Raw genomic sequence first — 18,649 nt, forward strand, 5'->3', positions numbered from 1 at the left:
ATGGGTGTGCGACCACCCACTGGAATATGACTGACCTACCAGGGACTATATACCCTTAAAGAAAACTGACTTTCCTTACCCCAGAAGTCACCCGATATGTTTCTGGGAGTTGGGAAAAAAAAAATGACAGAAATGGAAACAGCTCTAAGCATTAACAGTGGGGGGCGCCTCTGAAATGATTGATTGAACTACTGTTGTGTGGATAAATATTAACCTTTCAAAACTAACGCCATTGTTACTATCTGGGGGTCTGAACTGCGTTTGTTTTCCCTGACAGTTAAGAACTTAAAAGGCGAGGGAAAAAAAAAAAAAAAAACCTCAAGCACAACAGGTAGCAGCAGGGAAAATCTCAGACACAGCCGGCAGAATCAAGAGATGAAACCCTACTTCTGTTAACTCTGAGGCCCACAGAAAGCGAGCCCCTGCAGAGCAGACGGGGAACTCACGAGGCCTCCTTGAAGGCTGGGAGTCTCTGGTAGATGGAATTGAGCTGCTTTTCTCTTAGCTTGGTCAGTTTAAACAAAGACAGGGAAGCGGAGAGGCCCAGAATTTTGAGTAACCCTGGCCTGGTCTGACCTTGAACTTGTTAAAACCATCTGCTGACAGGTGTGTCCTGTTGGTGGGAGAGAAAAGCATCCCAGGCCATTGTCTCAGATCAGGAAGGTAAAGAAGAAGCTGAAAGTTTTCCATCTTTACCATCTGTCTGTGGTCGTGGTCCTTCCCTGTTTGTCTGCCCACTGGAGATCTGCCTGAGTCCCAGACCTTCACTATAAGCTTCTTCCTTTAAATCTCTCTCAAATTATTTGCCTGAAGTTCCATAATCTAAAGCTATATGTGTCCTCTGGTGCATGAGGGCTTTTCTTGTGACATTTTTATTCCTTGGTGCTGATAAAGCAATATTTGTGCAGGAGAATTTATATTTCAGATTCTGAACGTTGCTCTTTTCCTGGGCTCATGACATGGGGTCTGGTGTTCCCCAAGCTGCTGGGCAACAGCGGTGGACCACAGCTCTTAGGCAGCTCTGGACCTCAGCAGTGAACAAGCCATGCTCTGTAATGTTCCCTGTTGCCAGGGCATATTGCATTTTGGGTTTTTGTGCTCAGAGTGTTTATGTGTCTGCTGTCAGTTAACATCCACAAGATACCCAGCTTCTTTGTAAGCAGTCTTCACCCCACTGTAGGCTAGTGTAAGTGTTCTGAGCATGTTTAAGGAAGGCTGGAATGTGCAGTAATGCTTAAGAGGTCAGATTTATTAAATGATTTTATAAATTGGTATGTTATCAACCTGTGATGGGCTTCCTGAGACATGACCACATCATTAGCCATCTGGGCCATCAAGGGCCATCTGTATGCGGTGAGCCTTCCTGACAGACCCCCAAGTCCACGGCCTAAGAGGCGAGCGGTAGCTCTGAAAATCTTCATAAGTATGGGGTGATCTCTGGGCACGTCTCAGAAGAGGCAATGCCACAGTTACCAGACCTCACTCCAGAGGCATGGTTCAGGAAAATATTTTGGCATACCGTCAAAGGAAAAAATGAGGGAGTAGTAATCATGTCCTGCTGGAATGACAGCAAGCCAGAGAGAAGCAATGTGAGGAAGGAAGGGACACCGTCCATCATGGAGGAGAGGGCATTGTGACAGGGAAGGGGCAGCTGATGACATTGCATCCACAGCCCGGAAACAGGAAAAGAGCTAATGCGGTACCTCATGGACTCCTGTCCATCCAGTCAGGAACCCTAGCCCACAGGACAGAGCTGCCCACATCTACGATCAGTCTTCCCTGATCCATTAAACCTTTCAGAAAACCATCACAGACACCCCAAGAGCTCTTTCCATAGTCACTCTAAATCAGACAAGCTGACAGTTCCCCCTTTTGTTTACTTGACACTCAAACACCTCACCCTTTGGCCCCTATGAGTTTGTGTTTGTCCCACAACACAAAATGCAATTTAGGCCAACCTAAATATTCCCATGCTCTTTAACAGTCTCAGTGTTCAAAAGCCCAAAGTCTGTTCTGAGACTCAAGGCAACCTTATAACCATGAGCACCTGTAAGAAATAAGTGGCCAAGTTCTGACACACAGAGTAAATAAAGGGAGGAATGTTGGTACAGCAGGACAGATCAGACCAAGGCAAAACTGAAGCCCAGCGGGGAATGCACCAAATCCTGCAGCTCTGTGTCTGTTCTCTGGTCTCCAAAGGGCTTCCGTAGCCCTGTCCTCGTGTTCCAGGCACCTGCAGCACACATAGCCCCTCTTGGGCTGACTCAACTCTGTGCCTGCAGCCTGCCTTGCCATGCCCCATGGTGCCATCATCTCCACCATCTTGAGTTGGCGCCTACACTTTACACATCATGGTAGTAGCCTCGGGGCCTCCTTGAGGGGTGCTGCCGCTGCCACACATTGCCTGCCACACACGCTGGCTCTCTGGACCCTTGGTGTAAGTCACTGTGACACCCCTTACTCTTGCATCTCTCATGCCTGCAAAACCAGTGCCATGTGGATGACCGGGATGGTTTGGTTGACGGCTCAAGATGTAGCACAGCCCTTCGGATGACGGCTGTGGTGGTTACCGTTTGCTTTGGTGGCTGAATCTGAGGAAACATTTTCTTAGGCAACTATCTTCAAGCAGGGAACTTCTGCAGCATTCTTAGCTGAGTCTCTCTCCTTTCAAATAAATTAGCATTTTCAGTAGTTAGAGTGGTCTGTAGATGGGAGTCTTGCCCTCAGGACACCTTTCTTTTTTTAATTTATTTTTTATAATTTGTTCACTTTACATCCCAACTGTAGCCCCCTCCCTTGTCTCCCCCAAGTCCCATCCTCCCTCCCTTTTCCCTGCTATTCCCCTCCCCTATTTCTCACAAAAGGGGAGCCTTCCTCCCCTACTATATGACCCCAGCCTATCAAGTCTCATCAGGACTGCCTGAATCTTCTTCCTCTGTGGTCTGGCCATGCCTCACCACCACCACTAGGGGAAAGTGATCAAAGAGCAGGCAACCGAGTCCATCTCAGAGAAAGCCCCTGTTCCTCTTACTAGGAAACCCACATGAAGACCGAGCTGTCTATTAGCTACATCTGAGCAGGGGATCTAGGTCCTCTTCGTGCATGGTCCTTGGTTGGTGCATCAGTCTCTGCAGGGCCCCCATGGGCCCCAATGTGTTGGCTCTGTTGGTCTTCTTGTGGAGCTCCTGTCCCCTCCAGGGCTTACTATCTCTCCTTTCTTCCATAAGATTCCCTGCACTCTGCCCAAAGTTTGGCTATGAGTCTCAGCATCTGCTTCAATACCCTCCTAGGTAGAGTCTAGGAGAAGGCAGGGAACAGGACACCTTTCTTATTGCCTCGGCTCAGAGCACTAAGGTCTTTTAAAATGGGGTTAATCCCTTCAACTGACTGCTTTCACACCCCATTGTCTGCATCTTCAGTTTTACACTTTTCATATATTTTTGCTTCATTTGTTATTGTCTCTCACTGTAGAACTGCATGTTCGCTACCAGTAAGTATGGCACAGCCTGGAGAGTGTCCAGTCTTGAGATTCTGCCAACATTTCAGTCCATTACTTCTGATGTCAGCCTCACTTCTGAGAACATGGGAAGACTTCAGCCGGATTCTTTTCCAGAATGGCTATGAATGGCCTCTAGCCTAGTTCCTAGGGGAGTTCTTGCTCTCCCTGAAACTACATGAGCTTTGACCTCCACTTCATGTTTCTCTGGGCATTTGAAACCCCACACTCCCACCAAACTGGCCCACTGAGTTCTGCATACAGCATTCCAGGGCTTTTCTAGTCTAAAGTTCTGAACTCTTCCACATTCCATAGGCAAACAAGTTCCAGAGGTCTGAAGACCACGTGGTCAGGCTTATCACAACAACAGGTCCACTTTAGCTCCCAGTTTTCCAGGCTAGTTACTTTTCTCATTGCTCAGACAAAAGCAACCTAAGGAAAAAGATGTTTGTTTTAGCTTTCACTTTGAGGGTATATTAGTTCGTGACAGCGATGAAGGCGTGGTGGCAGGAGGCCATAGCCGCTGGGCACATTGTGTCCTGAGCTGAGAGCTGAGAGAGATGAATGTTCAACTCACTTTCTCCTTTTTATGTCTTCTGGAGCTCTAACCCAGGGGACAGTGTCACCTATATTCAGGATAGGTCTTCCCCGTTCAATTAGACTTTTCCGGAGACACTGTCATAGACACACTCAGGGTCATGGTTCCATCACGATTCTAATTCCAGTCAATTTGACAATGAAACTTAACTGTCATATAGATGGGGGGTGGGGGGATGCATGGCTCAGAGCTCAGTCTGCAGCAGCTGGTGATGCCAGGATATGATATGTTTTGTCATGTGTAACGGGTGTTCACGTGAGTGACCATGTGCTGACAGGACTGCCTGCTCCCTGTGTCACAGGCAAGCAATGAGTCCTCGAAGGAGGCCAAGGAACTGAGTTATTTTGATAGATTCCACACAGAAGGAGATAAAAAATGAGGGGGATAAACTATGAAGGGGGTAAAGCTGCCCCTGGCTGTATGCAATAAAATGTAGCGACTCTGGGGCCTTTCAGGTCATCCTTTATGAATGAAAAGCCTTCTGGCCCCTACTCCCTCCCTCTCCCCCAGCATCTTCTGGCTTTAATAGAGACCAAGGCAGATCATGCCCTGAAGTGGTGGAGAGGCTCCTGTTGAGTGTCCAGTCAGCCCTTGACTTCACTGAGAAGCTAAGAGCTAGATTTGGGATTTCGCCCTTTCCTCTGCGTGATTTTGTCCTTCCTTCTAAAAGCAACCTGCATATTGCTCTCTTAACTAGCTTCTCTTGTGTTGATCCCTTTCCCACCTAAAGCTTTCCTGCTTAGTACCCCATCTCAGCATTTAACGTCTTCCTTCAGCTTCTGCCAACTAACACTGTAATGACCTAAATTAATTACTGTTAATCAATATATCACATATAATATTAATATGCTATATTAAGTGTTATATTGATTATTTGCTTAATGTGATATGTTAACATATTAATTAATATGATATATTACCTTAAGTTAACTGATATATTACCTTAAGTTCACTGTATTTTTATAGGGGCTTGCAGTTCAAAGGAAATATATAATAATAGGAACTCAGACTCCCTAGGAGAACCCAAGAGCTTGAGGTACTTGGTGGCAAAGGAGCTATAGGCGAAGTCCTGATATCATCAAGCTGGTGTCTGTCCAGGAAGATATTGGCCATACCAAGATGGAAGCCACGTAAGAAGGTGCAGGGAAGGTAGTAGAAGATGGGGTTCTTGACGGTATGGTTGTGAGGCAGCAGGAGTATTGTAGTACCCCGGTAACTTTGCACACAACCGTGACTCTGCAGGCCCAGGGCCATGAAGACGGCTTCCCACTGACAAGCGACAAACCTCCCTTCTGCTAGGAGCACTCAGGTGCTATCCAGCTGCCTCCCTGTGGTCTGCCTCTTTCTGCTCTCATCCTGGGTTCCTGCCTAGCCATTGTAGCTTCTCTCAGCAGCTAAATCAATTCTGGGGCCTTTCCCAGACTGTGATTGGTGGTGCACAAAGGTATAGGCTTGCTGTGACAATGAACTCGGTTAGGGGAGAGGAAGCTTCTGCACGAGGTCCGATCTTCCCTGGATGTCCCACATCCACTGCCCGGACTAGTCACCATTGCTCACCACCACTGACTGAGTCACCTTTACAAAACCACACACTCTGGCTGCACACCCTCCTATAAGTCGCACAGCTTTGAGCCTGGATCTCAAGTCTAAGTTCCCAGCAGCTCAGGACTTACCTGCTGTGGCCGAGCCAACCATTTCTGCTAGCCGGTGCTTCTGCTCCCTCACCCAAACCATTAGCTGCGACCCAAATGCCCTTCCTCAAGCGTGTTGTGTCATGTGGTTTCTTTGCCCTCTGGATTTGCTTATGCGTATCACACTCAGGGAGTATGTCCTCCTGCCTGCTTCATCTGAGGTGAAGACTTGGGGCTGGTAGTTCTCAAGTGCATTGTGGGATGCTGGACAGTATCCTCAGCTCTACCTGGTAGCTGCCAGTGGCTCCTCCTCGTCATGACAACCAAAAATATCTCAAGACATTGTCCTACCCTCAAGGTAAACACACTGGCGTGGGCAAAACTTTCAGAACTTGGTTTAAATGTCATCTTGCCCACAATCTTTTCCAAGCTCTCTTGTCCCATCCCTATCTATGGGTCTGGCCTAGATGCCCATGTTTTTGTTGTTGTTTCAGTAATACCTCATTCTCAGCCCACGGTCCTTAACTCCCACCCCTGGCTTCCGATTGTTGGCTTATTTGTGTTATTTCTCCATTCGACTCTTCAAGGGCAGAAATCATGTTTTATTCATTGCTGAAACCTCGGCACTCAGAATAGGAGCTGGCATACAGTAGATGCAGTTTTTCTATTTGTTGAGCAAATGGACAAGCAAGGGTGTCAACTGGAAGAGGTGACTTCTGAGCTGAGATGTGAAAAGTGGGTACGTTAATACACCTTTGAATCACATAAGCACCATCCAATCTGTAAACACATGTTCATGTACGCTGCTGTTTGTAGTCTGAGTGGTGGTTATCAGTTCAGGTGCTTTGACTAAATGCAGCAGAAAATCCAGCTCAACTCAAACTGTTTTAAAACAATAGAAAATGCATTGGTTACTGTAAGTCCAGGGATTTGATTGACATGTCAGCTCACCTGTCCGCATTGTATAGTATTGTGTTCCCTTAAGCGTGGGCTTGCTTCTCTCTACCAAGTGGCTGCAACAGCCCCAGCCTTCACATTTGCATCTTGCTTTAAATTTTCCCAATTATGAATCAAAGTTTATATGTTTTACTCTTCTGTGCCACCATAAAGTAAATGCCCAGTGCTGTGTCTGTTGTGATGACAGCAAAAGCCAACACTAACTGATTTGCCCAAGCCAGGTCTAATTAATAGACCTGACACAAGCTTTGTCCTACTCAGAGCCCCTGGCTGAGACACAGGGTATACTGGTTTGGTTTTGTCAACTTGTCACAAACCAAAGTCACCTGGGAAGAGGGGAACCTCATTCGAGGAATCGCCTCCATCAGACTGGCCTGTAGGCAGGTCTATGAGACATTTTCTGGATTAATGATTGATGTGGGAATGCTCAGCCCACTGTGAGAGGCAACACCCCTGGGTATGTGGGCCTGGATTATTGTAAGAAAGCAGGCCTGAGCAAGCCAGTGAGCAGCATTCCTCCATTGTTCCCGCTTCAGTACCTGCCTCCAGGTTCCTGCCTGGAACGTCTGCTCTGACTTCCCTCGGTGATGGGACCACTACCTGGAAGCGTAAGAGGAGATAAACCCCTTCCCTCCTCAAGTTGCTTTTGGTCGGTGTTTTATCACAGCAACAAAACCAAACCAGGATACAAAAAGGAGCAGGACAAATTCCACCACCAGGGGTCAGAGAGCCCTCTGCTTGAGGAAGACTCCTCTCTAAGAAGTCCAGCACACTGTTCCAAGTCACTGTTGCCTTCCGTGTCCTCCTTGGGTGGTCACTCGGGAAACAGCCCCGGGGTGGTACCAGGCCCGAGGGTTGGTACCTCAGCTGTTCACTGCAGTGTCGGGAAGTCCATGCTAAGTTCAGAGTGTGTGCATCAGAGGCGGGTTTCAAAGAGGCGGTACCAGCGATGTTTTGTACAGCTGTCTGGCTTTCGCAGGGCTGGAAAGGGGGAAGAGAGTATCTGGGTAGATGTGGGAACATTCTTTCAGTTATGAAACAGTGCTGACTCACAAGGGAGGACCTCCCTGTCCCTTCCTGGCCGGCAGCACCAGCTCAGCCAAGCTGATTCATCTCAGAGAAAAAATCAAACAGCTTCCCATGATACTTTCAGACCGACTCCTTTTGAAATAGTAAGTTTTCACCAGGTGACTGAGGCTTGTAGATTGCTCTCAAGGTTCGCAAGCAATGTGGGGACTGTGCTCTTGGGGTCTGGAGCTGAAGTGCAGCTTTGCCGTGTGAATTATGGATAGTCGCTTCACCTATCTGTGCTGTGGTGTGCCTGTGTATGAAATCAGGATACATGTGGTCCTACCTCATACGGTTACCGTGAGAACAAATGGGCTAATGCTGGCAGAGCTATATGTAGGAGGGAGGCAGAAAACAGTGGTACCCATGGCTTTCAGACTCCTCCAGGGGTGAGTGATGCCCTGCCTCCTTTCCATCCCAGTCCTGTAGCTGTCTTCTACCTGCCAGCCCCGAGAAAAGGACTAATTCTCCCCCAAAGAGAGCCTTTCTCAGATGGGCTGGAACTGGAGTTGGGTTTGGTGATGGGTACCTAAGACCTTCTCCTGTCACTCTAGCACGTGGACACACCCCCAAAGGTGACCTCTAGGGTCACACACTTACCCAAACAGTGTGGGCTGGTGGGGTATTTTAATCTGCTCGGTACTGAACTCACCCTGTACATTAAGGAGAGCAAGCACTGGAGTCTGCCGTCCTCAGGCTCCTGCCGCAAGCTAGAGACATCTGCAGGAATGGCAGGGAAGACTTGGGATCCTTCTGTCTCTCACCCTCCTCTCTATGTGGTCTCCGTTCTCACTCCTGGGAAGACTGAAAGACAATGAAGAGACCCGATGCTGTCTCTTCAGCTCTCCCGGAATACAGAAACTGCTGTCTCCTTCTTTTTTTTTTTTAAAGATTTATTTATTAATTATGTATACGTTGTTCTGTCTGCGTGTACACCTGCACACCAGAAGTGGGTACCAGATCTTATTATAGATGGTTGTGAGCCACCATGTGGTTGCTGGGAATTGAACTCAGGACCTTTGGAAGAGCAGTCAGTGTTCTTAACCTCTGAGCCATCTCTCCGCTGGCCTATATGTTTGCAGTGGGCCACTGGAACGGAACGTGAATTTTGGCAGGAAAGAAGTCACCAAACCTTTCTCAAGACCCCACCCCATGCTGATGAGGGCCATTCTCGGTTTATTGGTGAGACCCGTTTGAGATGTGGGCTCAGAAGGAAGTGGCTACAGAGGCCTCTCCACTTTTGTGCCAGCATCTCACAAAGGCAGAGCCCCTGGAGTTTGTTTTCCAGAAGTAGCTTTCTAAATATATCCCAGCTTCCGGCAAGGCAGGCAGCACTCGGGCCTGTGAGAGCCAGAGCAGGCATTAAATGGGGGAGCCGCACAGTTTTGTGTGGGCTCCAGGACCATGATTGGTGGAAAGAAAAACAGACAGGGAGCCAGCTCCATTTATCATGCCTGGGGCCCATCTTACTAACCATCCCCCCCCCCCCACCTACCCCTGTGCTTTTGCCAGGCAGATGTAGAATTTGTGGAGGCTGTTCTCCTGGCAGGGTGGAGCTGTGATTAGCACCAAGCAGAAAAGCAGAGCCTTGTGGCAAGTTTTGGAAGGGGCTCCTACACTCCAAAATGCAATTTCAGGGAGAGGGCAAGTGTGGAAAGTAGAGACCTTTGCATCCCATAACTGGGATTCTAGAAAGCAATGCTCCTAAAAGCCCTTCAGTTCCACTTGCAATACAACTGTCTAGTTTATCCTAGAACTGTGAAAATACCTTTCCGGCTGAAGACATTTATATAGATGCTCCTTAAGATTTCAAAACTATTTTTGCACCCTTTCATTCAATGAGTGTTTATTATGGTCTCACTCTGTGCCATCTGGGGACTCAGCAGGGAGGATGGAAAATCCCTGCCCTCCAGAGCCTTACAGTCTAGTAGGAGGATGGAATCAAAAGCACAAAGATGGAGAGGGAGATGCCAGAGGGACATTGCAGAGCCAAGAAGCAGTTGAGGCGGCAGAGAACAGGCTCATCTTAATGTCTTAGCCAAGGGTAAAGGTCTCTGGGAAAGTTGCTTCTGAGCAAGGACCTCAAGTCACAGCGCCACACACATTAGTCATAGGGAAAGAGAGTTCCCAGTAACAGAAAGGCCCAGAGGAAGACACAGACTTGGGAAGCTTAGGGAACATCAAATGCACACATATATTACCATGATTCCTCTTATGAAAGGGCTTGGCCTCACTCCATGCTTTCCTCTTCATTTCCCCCACTTCTAATCCATCAATGAATTCTTTTGGTCCTTTGCCACAATATGTCTGGAACTCACCCACACTGTCTTTGCTCATGACCACCCTCATCAAACTCCTGCCATCTCTTCTTGGAATAATGCAAGAGCCCCCTAACTCACTTAGAATAAATTCCTGCCACATTTCCCTCCTACTTAGAAGTCTCTAGGTGTTTGCAACTGTCCTTTGAAACCAGTCCAACCTTCTTACTGTGGCCTTTGGGACCTTGCGGGATCGTTCCCAATATGACCCAATCAAGGTCATGTCTTGGTTTGCTAGGACACAAAATAGTGTCAACAAGAGAAGTTTGCTTCCTCAGAACCCTAGAGACCAGAAATCTTAGCTCAAGGTGTGGGCAGGATCATGTTGCCTGAAGAGCAGGAGGGGGGAATCTCCTTTCTACTTGGTGTGAAGATGGAAGCCCTGCCAAATGCTCACGCTGTCTTCCCTTTGTAGATGTCTGTGTCCACATACTCCTTAACCCCCACTTAGAAGGACATTAGCAGTGTTGATTTAGGACCCACTCAAATTAATTCATTTTAACTCAGTCACCTCTATAAAACTCTTTTCAAATAGGATCACATTCTGAGGTCCTGGAAAATACCACTGCATGGTATGAGATTGGCCTTTAGGCAGCCCTATTTAGCATGGTCTAAATTAGTGACTCGTGTGGGAAGGCCCAGCTCACTGTGGAAGGTGCCAGCTCTGGGAAGATGACCCTGAGCTGTATAAGAAAGCAGGCTGAGCAATCCATGGAGAACAAGCCAGCAAGTGGAATTCCTCCTCTGCTTCAGTTCCTGCCTCCAGGGTCCTGCCTTGAGGGCCTGACTTCATTTGATGGCAGATGGCAAAATGAAGTGTAAGCCAAACAAACCCTTTCCTCTGCAATTTGATTTTGGTAATGGTGTTTTAGCACAGCAATGGAAACCCAGACTAAGATGGTAGTCCTTTTTAAATTCCCCCCTTTTTCTCTCCTTTACATATCACAGCTACTTTTGTTCTTCTCTAGAAAAAAAAATCCTACTTAAAAAAACTCTACAATCCACTCCCCTCCTCTCTCAAGTTTCTATTGCAAAAGCCTGAGAATTTGATGTCAAACTATGGGCCTTCTTAGAACAGAAGCAGCTGTGGTGGTCAATATATCACTGTCAATTCTGTCTGGGGTTGGGGGTGAGAGGTGTTGGGGAGGGGCAGTGTGTCAAAAGTGTATCAGCATTCATGTGTGTGCAGCCTCTTTCATATGCACAGGAACATCTGGGAAGGACAGTCATAAAGGTCACAACATTAGCTGTAGTTATTCTGGCAGTCGGCTTACAATGGTTTTTCATTTTCTTTGTTTGGCTTATCTGTGTGTTTTATTTATTATTAGCAGTCGTTCCTTGATTGTTCCTTTCTTTCTTTCTTTCTTTCTTTCTTTCTTTCTTTCTTTCTTTCTTTCTTTCTTTCTTTCTTTTTTAGAATTTCTATCGAAGTATATCTTGATTAATCTGTAAAAATAGCTTCCCAGGATTGTTCAGCATGAAGCTGAGAAGCAAATGTGCTAAGTTCCAAGCTAAATAGGCTTAAAACACATCCCCTCTCCCAAATATGACCCCAGACAGACACTGAACTTAAGCCAACCATTAGCCAATGTAGGGAGACTTTACTTTTGTATCTCTACGCATAAGGCATCATAAGCGAACATAAGCGAAGGGAAGGGGCAAGGGCCAGGTAATCCAGTGGTCACCGTCTCCATCATCTGAAACTGGACACATCTGTTGTTAATGTACCTGTGAGACCAAGCAAGGCAATGCATGTGGTCGACTCCTCACAGGACCAGCATATAACAGGTCTTCGAGCAAATGTGAATACCCACTGTGTGGATCTCTTTCACTTAACAGCCAATCAATGGCTTTAGACAAGCAGCTCTGATCTGAGGGTTATGGATGTCGTAACTCATTAGATATAGATAGAACCCCAGAGGAGTGGCCCATCCACTGAGGAGCCGTTGGTATTTGTTAACTGCTTATTGATAGGTTTTCTGGAAAGCACTTTTGTTTATATACTGATGCTTTTATCCTGGCAGTCTCTGAAATAATTTTAGTGATTAGTCCATCTCTGTCCTTGTCTGAGATGTCTATTCCTGCTTTGGTCAGAGCACACACCTATGTGGTGGTCTCATGAGAAACGGAAGTGCAGTAGGTTCAAGGCAGACTTTAAAGAAATACAAGTGTATCCAGAAAAGGCTGGAATGGGTGGAAGCTAGCCTTGCTTCCACCTGTGGATAAGGGAAGACCGAAAACCGACAGAGAATTGGGCAGGAGTCTTTGAAGGTCCTGAGCCAGGACACCGAACACTTAGATTTAATGAAGCCCCAACCCCCACCCCCATGCAGGGTGAAAACCCTGTTGTAAGATGCAAGAGTTAACTTCTGCTGGGACAATATGGTGGCAGATGGGAGCCTGGAGTAAATGCGTCCGTGTCCACGTCCCCCTAGCAAAGGTAGTGCTACCCCTCACTAACCCAGTTCAGACAGTCCCCCTGCCCCCTCCACCCTGGTGCACAGTCCCACCGCAAGGGTCTTAAGGAGGAGAGGGAGGATAAGTTATGTTACCAAGACATGTATCCTTGCCCCGCCTAACACACAACTATAAATTCACGTAAAACATATTCACTCTTCTGGCTACAAGCGCACAACAGCATTGAAAGGTGGCAAAATCGTAGCTCGCCTCACCATGGTGCCATTGCTCTCCCACCTGGGAGCAATCTGGCACTTAACATCCATTTTGTATTGTCGAGAACTGAAGATGGAGGGAGGGAGGAAGTCCATGTGTGGGTGGCAGCCAGCACCGATGAGGCAGTACAGCTCAGTGGGGTATGTCCAGGACAACACGCCCATCTCCAGGTGACCTTTGAGCAAATCATTTAACTGCCATGGCCTCAGCTTCCTCTCCCTTACAATGGAGCTTGAATTAAAGGCTTTGAACTTCACTCCCAAATATTCTCTGCGTTGTACAGAAACTTTCTTCTAGAAGTTGGATTCGTTATCTAGAAGATATCTCAAGGCAAAACCTTAACAGTCAGGTTTGTTGGCTTTTAGAAAACCCATTTCTCAGACAATGATCAAAAGTCTTTCTCTAAAGTGGACTAAGTAGCATGACACGTCCTTGTATTAAGGGAATAATTTTATATTCTACCCCATGATCTGCTTTTGCATATGTTAAAATTTAGAAAAAATTCTTGAGGGGCTGGAGAAGATGGCTCAGTGGTTAAGAGCACTGGCTGTTCTTCCAAAGGACCTGGCTTCAGTTCTGAGCACCCACATGGCAGCTCACACCTCACTGTAAACCCAGTCCCAGGAGACAAGACACCCTTACATAGACATATATGCAGGCAAAATACCAGTGCATGTAAAATAAAAATAAGTCACCTTAAAAAATACTTTGAATTGCTTACTATAGTTCTTTGCTAATAAGTCTAGTCTTGAAAGTACCTGGTGAGCCTTCCTTATTTTTACTCTTGAGCTGCATACAGACAAGTCCTAACTCTAGATGATGAGAGTAGAAGAAATGTTTAATTTGTGCTGTCTGTATTTTCAATTTATTCATTAGTATATCTGTACTAACTTAATACTCAATGAAAGTAAACGCGATTTTAAAACACCCTCCTAGTTAGGATTGCTGGTGCTCTAATGAAACACCATGACCAAAAGCAAGTTGGGGAGGAGAGGCTTACACTTCCGTATCAGAGTCCATCATTGAAGGAAGTCTGGGCGGAAAGCAGATCCTGGAGGCAGAAGTTGATGAGGCTGTAGAGAGATGCTGCTCACTGACTTGATCATCACGGCTTGCTCAGCCTGCTCTCTCTCATCGAACCCAAGACCTGACACCCAGGGATGGCACCCTCCACAATGGCCTTGGCCCTTCCTCATCAATCACTAGTTAAGAAAATGCCCTATAGGCTTGCCAAAGCCTGATCTTATAGAGGCATCTTTTAATTGAAGCTCCCGCCTCTCAGATGACTTTTAGCTGTGTCAAGTTGACACAGAACTGTCATAGCACTAACATGAACATATCACGGCTCTTAATTCTGTGATCTCTGAGAGCAGGGCTTCCCTGTGTAAATGAATTCCCTGCGTATATCTCCCTGCGGTGTCCATTGTATGCAGCCAGGTGCCTCCTGCACGGCAATTCATATGCACGAGAATTTGTGTGAGTCACAGCAACAAGGTGCTGATGGTAATGACTTCCTTTACTGTGTCTGTACCCTCCTACTGTTGCAAATCTTCACAAAGACATTCACTGAATCCTTGTTCAGCCCTCTGCAGTGGTACACCATCCTTTTACAAATGAAGAAGTGGAAATAAAGCAGCTTTCTAGGCTGGGCCATCTTTAACACCCTAGTTTTTAGCTTACAGAGCAACTTGGAGCTGGCTCCTGCTGGAGTAGTCACCGTATCACCTGAGCCATCCCTTGCCTCCTGCATGTGTGACAGAGCAAACCCTCAAATGCATCCCATAGAACTAGTAAAGAGTAAGCACTCACAGGCATTCCATGATACACAATTTCTTACACAGACCTTCATCAAAAGGCGGCCTGAGCTGACAGTCCATGTAGATTTCTCTGGGAGCTAATGAAATTCCATCGTCGAGCCCTCTCAGTCCTGCAGCTACTCCCTGAATGATGGGGGTGGGGAAAGAGAATGTTCTAGATCAACAGATCTTGAATTTGAGCAGGTATCAGAATTTCCCGGCATGCTCATGAAAGCAGGATGCTGGGCCCCCAATGGGTTGCTCATTCATGTCACGTTATACTTATAGATCATCTGTATGTAGAGGGAAGGTTGTTTTGCTCTCCGTGATGAATGGAATCAGGAAATCAGCAACTCCCTCACCTGTGGCTGGGCCCAGGCTCATTTATAGCGATTTGCCATCCTTTGGGGGATAGTCCAGAGAATGCTCCAGATTCTCATAACCAAAGGCATCAAAGATTCTGAGAATGCCATTCATTTGATGAAAGCCACGTCTCATTATTATGCAAATTAGCGAGTCTGCTGCACTGGCATAGCCGTGGACACTCGAAGACTACAATGGCTCCTGTAAGCCCTAGCCAACAACTCCTGCTGGGGGAATTTCTAGGTAGAACACATTGGGTATGACCTAAGTTGGCACAGACTGGTTGTCTTCTCAGTCTGTGAATATTCTAGGATACGGAAAGAACGTCATAAACCAATGACCGGGCTTTGTTTGATCCCACAGACCGAGCCCGAGATCATAGAGGAAACCAACGTGGACAGAGTCCATGAGCCCCGGGGCTACGGCAGGGCGCGGCAGGTGAAAGGCCATTCAGAAACCTCCACACTGAGCTCGCAGCCTTCCATTGACGAAGTCCGGCAACAGATGCACATGCTCCTGGAAGAAGCCTTCAGCCTGGCATCCGCTGGCCATGCAGGCCAAAGCCGGCACCAGGAGGCCTACGGCTCCACTCAGCACCTGCCGTACTCAGAGGTGGTGACCAGCGCTCCAGGGACCATGACACGGCCCAGAGCTGGCGTGCAGTGGGTGCCCACCTACCGACCAGAAATGTACCAGTACAGCCTGCCCCGGCCGGTAAGTCATGCCTCCTGCCCACCTCCCATCTTTGGGTTTGTTCTTCCCACTAGACTCCAGCGGGGAACCCAAAGCGAGGATCTGGGCATTTAGAGACAAGCTGTTCTGGAGTCTTTCCCCACACTTCATTCATGACCCACAGCCAAACCTTATTCTTGCAGGACAGGTCCCTGAGGAACCGTATGTGAAACCCTGACATGTTTTAAAGGTGTTTCCTTTTCTGCTGTCCTTCCTGAAAAGGTTGACCCATCCTCTTCTCACTGGTGGTTCTCTTCACTTTCAAACATGAACCCCAATTTAAATGTCAAAAGGCATCAGAGAGCCCTGTGAGAAAGGCCTGTGTATCCTGGTGGTTAAGGGCATAGGCTGTGAGCCAGCTGGCTGGACTCTGAATCCCACCTCAACCACTCTCTGGCTTTGGAACTAGAGGAAGTTGCTTTAAGTTTCTGCTTGTAAAGACAAATGAATATGAACAATAACCTACTGCCTGGTAAGGAGGAAGCCCCTCTGTAAATACATAAGAGTTGGATAGTACGCGTTGTACTGGGCATTACTTGTATGTTACGGTCTGTATAATGACCTCTGAGACAAGGGCAGTGTAATTTCCATTTTAGAGAAGAGGGGGTCCAGTCCCATAGAAGCTTCAGTTGTAGACATCCGTGAGTTGCCATGTTGGTGCTGGGAATAGAACCCCGGTCTTCCGAAAGAGCATGCTCTTAACCGCTGAGCCATTTCCCCAGCGCCTGCCCCTCAGCATATCAACCATTCACATTCTGTGCAACTATTCCTAGAAGTCTTGGTCTCTCTGACATGATAGTCTATACTAATTGAAAGCTGACCCCCTTGTCTTTCCTCTTCGCGGTCACATCGTAGCTGTGTGCCTGCCAATGTGTACGAATTTAAGTTGCTCTCCTCTTTGGGCCCCGGTAAATTGTGCTGGTACTCACACAGGTGTAAGAACATCTCTTCCGGTTCTTGCTTTCATTCTTTTGAGGTATCTACCCATGAGCAGGACTGCTGAGTCAAATGGAATTTTATTTTATACTGACATATTGTTTTCTGCAGTGGCTGTACCATTTTTTGTACTCCCCAACAATGAATTTTCTGATTTCTTCACATCTCACCAATGTTTGTTACTAACTAGTCTCTCAATAACTGGCATCCTAATGACTTTGGGGTAGATCTTATTATGGATTTGTTTTTTTTGTTTTGTTTTGTTTTGTTTTGTTTTACATTTCTCTGATTAGTGATGTTTCCATGGTTTCTTTTGCCACTCATATATATTATCTCTCTCTCCCTTTTTTTTCTTAGATTTATTTCCTTATTTTATGTACATGAGTGCTCTATCTGCCTGTACACTTGCATGCCAGAAGAGGGCATCAGGTCACATTATAGATGGTTGTGAGCCACCATATGGGTGCTAGAAATTGAACTCAGGACCTCTGGAAGAGCAGCCTTAATCGCTGAGCCATCTCTCCAGCCCCTCATATGTATTCTTAACATAATTTAAAAGATTATACATTCGAGCAGGTCTCAGAAATCTAAATTTGTCATTGCCATCGGAGAACGTTGGTGGATGCCCTGCATTCCTGGAAACCGTCAGCAGCTCTGAGAACATCCCAGTCACATTCCCAAAGATGTGGATCTAAAAAGATGGAAAAAGTCTCACTCAGACTTACAGATCTGCTATTATAGAATGCTTTCCCACGTCGTCATTCATATTACAGCTTCCGAGATCTCAGTGTTCTGATAATACCCATGAAGATGGCAACTGCCCCACTAGGGGAGAGGATTTCTGTTCTGAGATCTATAAAAACATCCCAGTCTCAACACATTGATGTATCCTTCCTAGGAAGTTGCCCTCCAGAAGAGGCCACTCATATCCATTCTCTGTCAGTTGCTACCAGCTTTAGTCTTATTAACTAATTTGCAGTCTCTGTATGAGGATCTCTGAACTTGACTTCTAGCCCAAAGTGGAACAGCACCCACCAACCAAATGATCTTAGGGACCAGTTCCAAGTCTCAGAGTCTGCAAACAGTGGTGGTGATAAGAGGGCTGTTAGCTCCTATAAAATGATTAGCACAGTCCTCACACCTAGCAAACACCCTAGACCTTGTGGTTGATATCAGCAGATGGCTTGGCATGGTGCCAGCACATTAAACTACTTGACAGTGTTCATTTTTATCCAACTTGTTCTTCTGCTTTGTCGGGCCTACTATCTATATCCCCTTTCACCTTTTCTGAGACCACATCTTCCTCTCCTGCTCTGTTAAGACCATTTAAACAAGCACTTGATGCCACACCTCAGGGGCCCAAGGAAACCCTGCAAGTCTCAGGAGCCACTGGGCTCCGCTGGTGGGAGTGATTCTAGAAGCCTGGGAGAGCTCTGGGTTTCCGAAAGACAGCCTTATATATCAAGACAAGTCTTCCAATCAGTGTGACAAGTGAGATGATGCCATAGCCCTCAGCTCAGTAAAACCATTTAACAGACATTGTGGGGCATGTGAGCATTCAAGCAGCTGTTTGCTGTAACTGGGAGTTGGCAATTGTGCTGAGCAGGGCAAACCCATCAGAAATCCGGGTGCTTCATAGGGATAAATACTGAAGCGTAACCCAACCAGAGGGCAAACCATCAAACCAGAACACACTGAAGGGCATCCTTTCATCGTCAAGGCTTCCTTCTCTGCCAAGTGCACAAGAAACTCCTGTCTCCACAGAAGGAGAAAATAGCCAGCAATACACAGTGGAGGTGATGATGCTTACCTCAAGACCTTGCAGAGGCCCTGTGTTATAATAATGTGAAAATCAATGGGGAAAGCAGCCATCTAGCAAGGTAACCATGATTGCTTTTGTCTTGCAAAAAAAAAAAAAAAAGAAAAAAGAAAGTGCCCCAAATTCTGCTGGAGGATAATTGGGAGCTGGTGTTTTTAAGGTACCAGGTCCAGCCTTATGGCATTTACATCACGGGAAAGGTTAATGCTGGCAGCTTGGGATTTCTGCAGCACAGTCTGGGAAGTTTTGATCATCTTTTACC

General features: G+C 46.8%; 1 protein-coding gene across 4 annotated transcripts in view; it reads left to right on the forward strand.

The window, feature by feature from the left end:
- The window catches only part of Kiaa1549l (KIAA1549 like), a 246,570-nt gene that overhangs the window by 207,210 nt on the left and 20,711 nt on the right, over positions 1-18,649 (forward strand). For all 4 annotated transcript variants that reach the window (XM_060372076.1, XM_060372075.1, XM_060372079.1 and 1 more), the window contains exon 17: positions 15,264-15,614. In XM_060372076.1, coding sequence (XP_060228059.1) covers positions 15,264-15,614 — 351 coding nt within the window. The remainder of the gene's footprint in view (positions 1-15,263; positions 15,615-18,649) is intronic.

This window comes from Meriones unguiculatus, chromosome 18 (genome assembly GCF_030254825.1).
Source record: "Meriones unguiculatus strain TT.TT164.6M chromosome 18, Bangor_MerUng_6.1, whole genome shotgun sequence".
NCBI classification, from domain to species: domain Eukaryota; kingdom Metazoa; phylum Chordata; class Mammalia; order Rodentia; family Muridae; genus Meriones; species Meriones unguiculatus.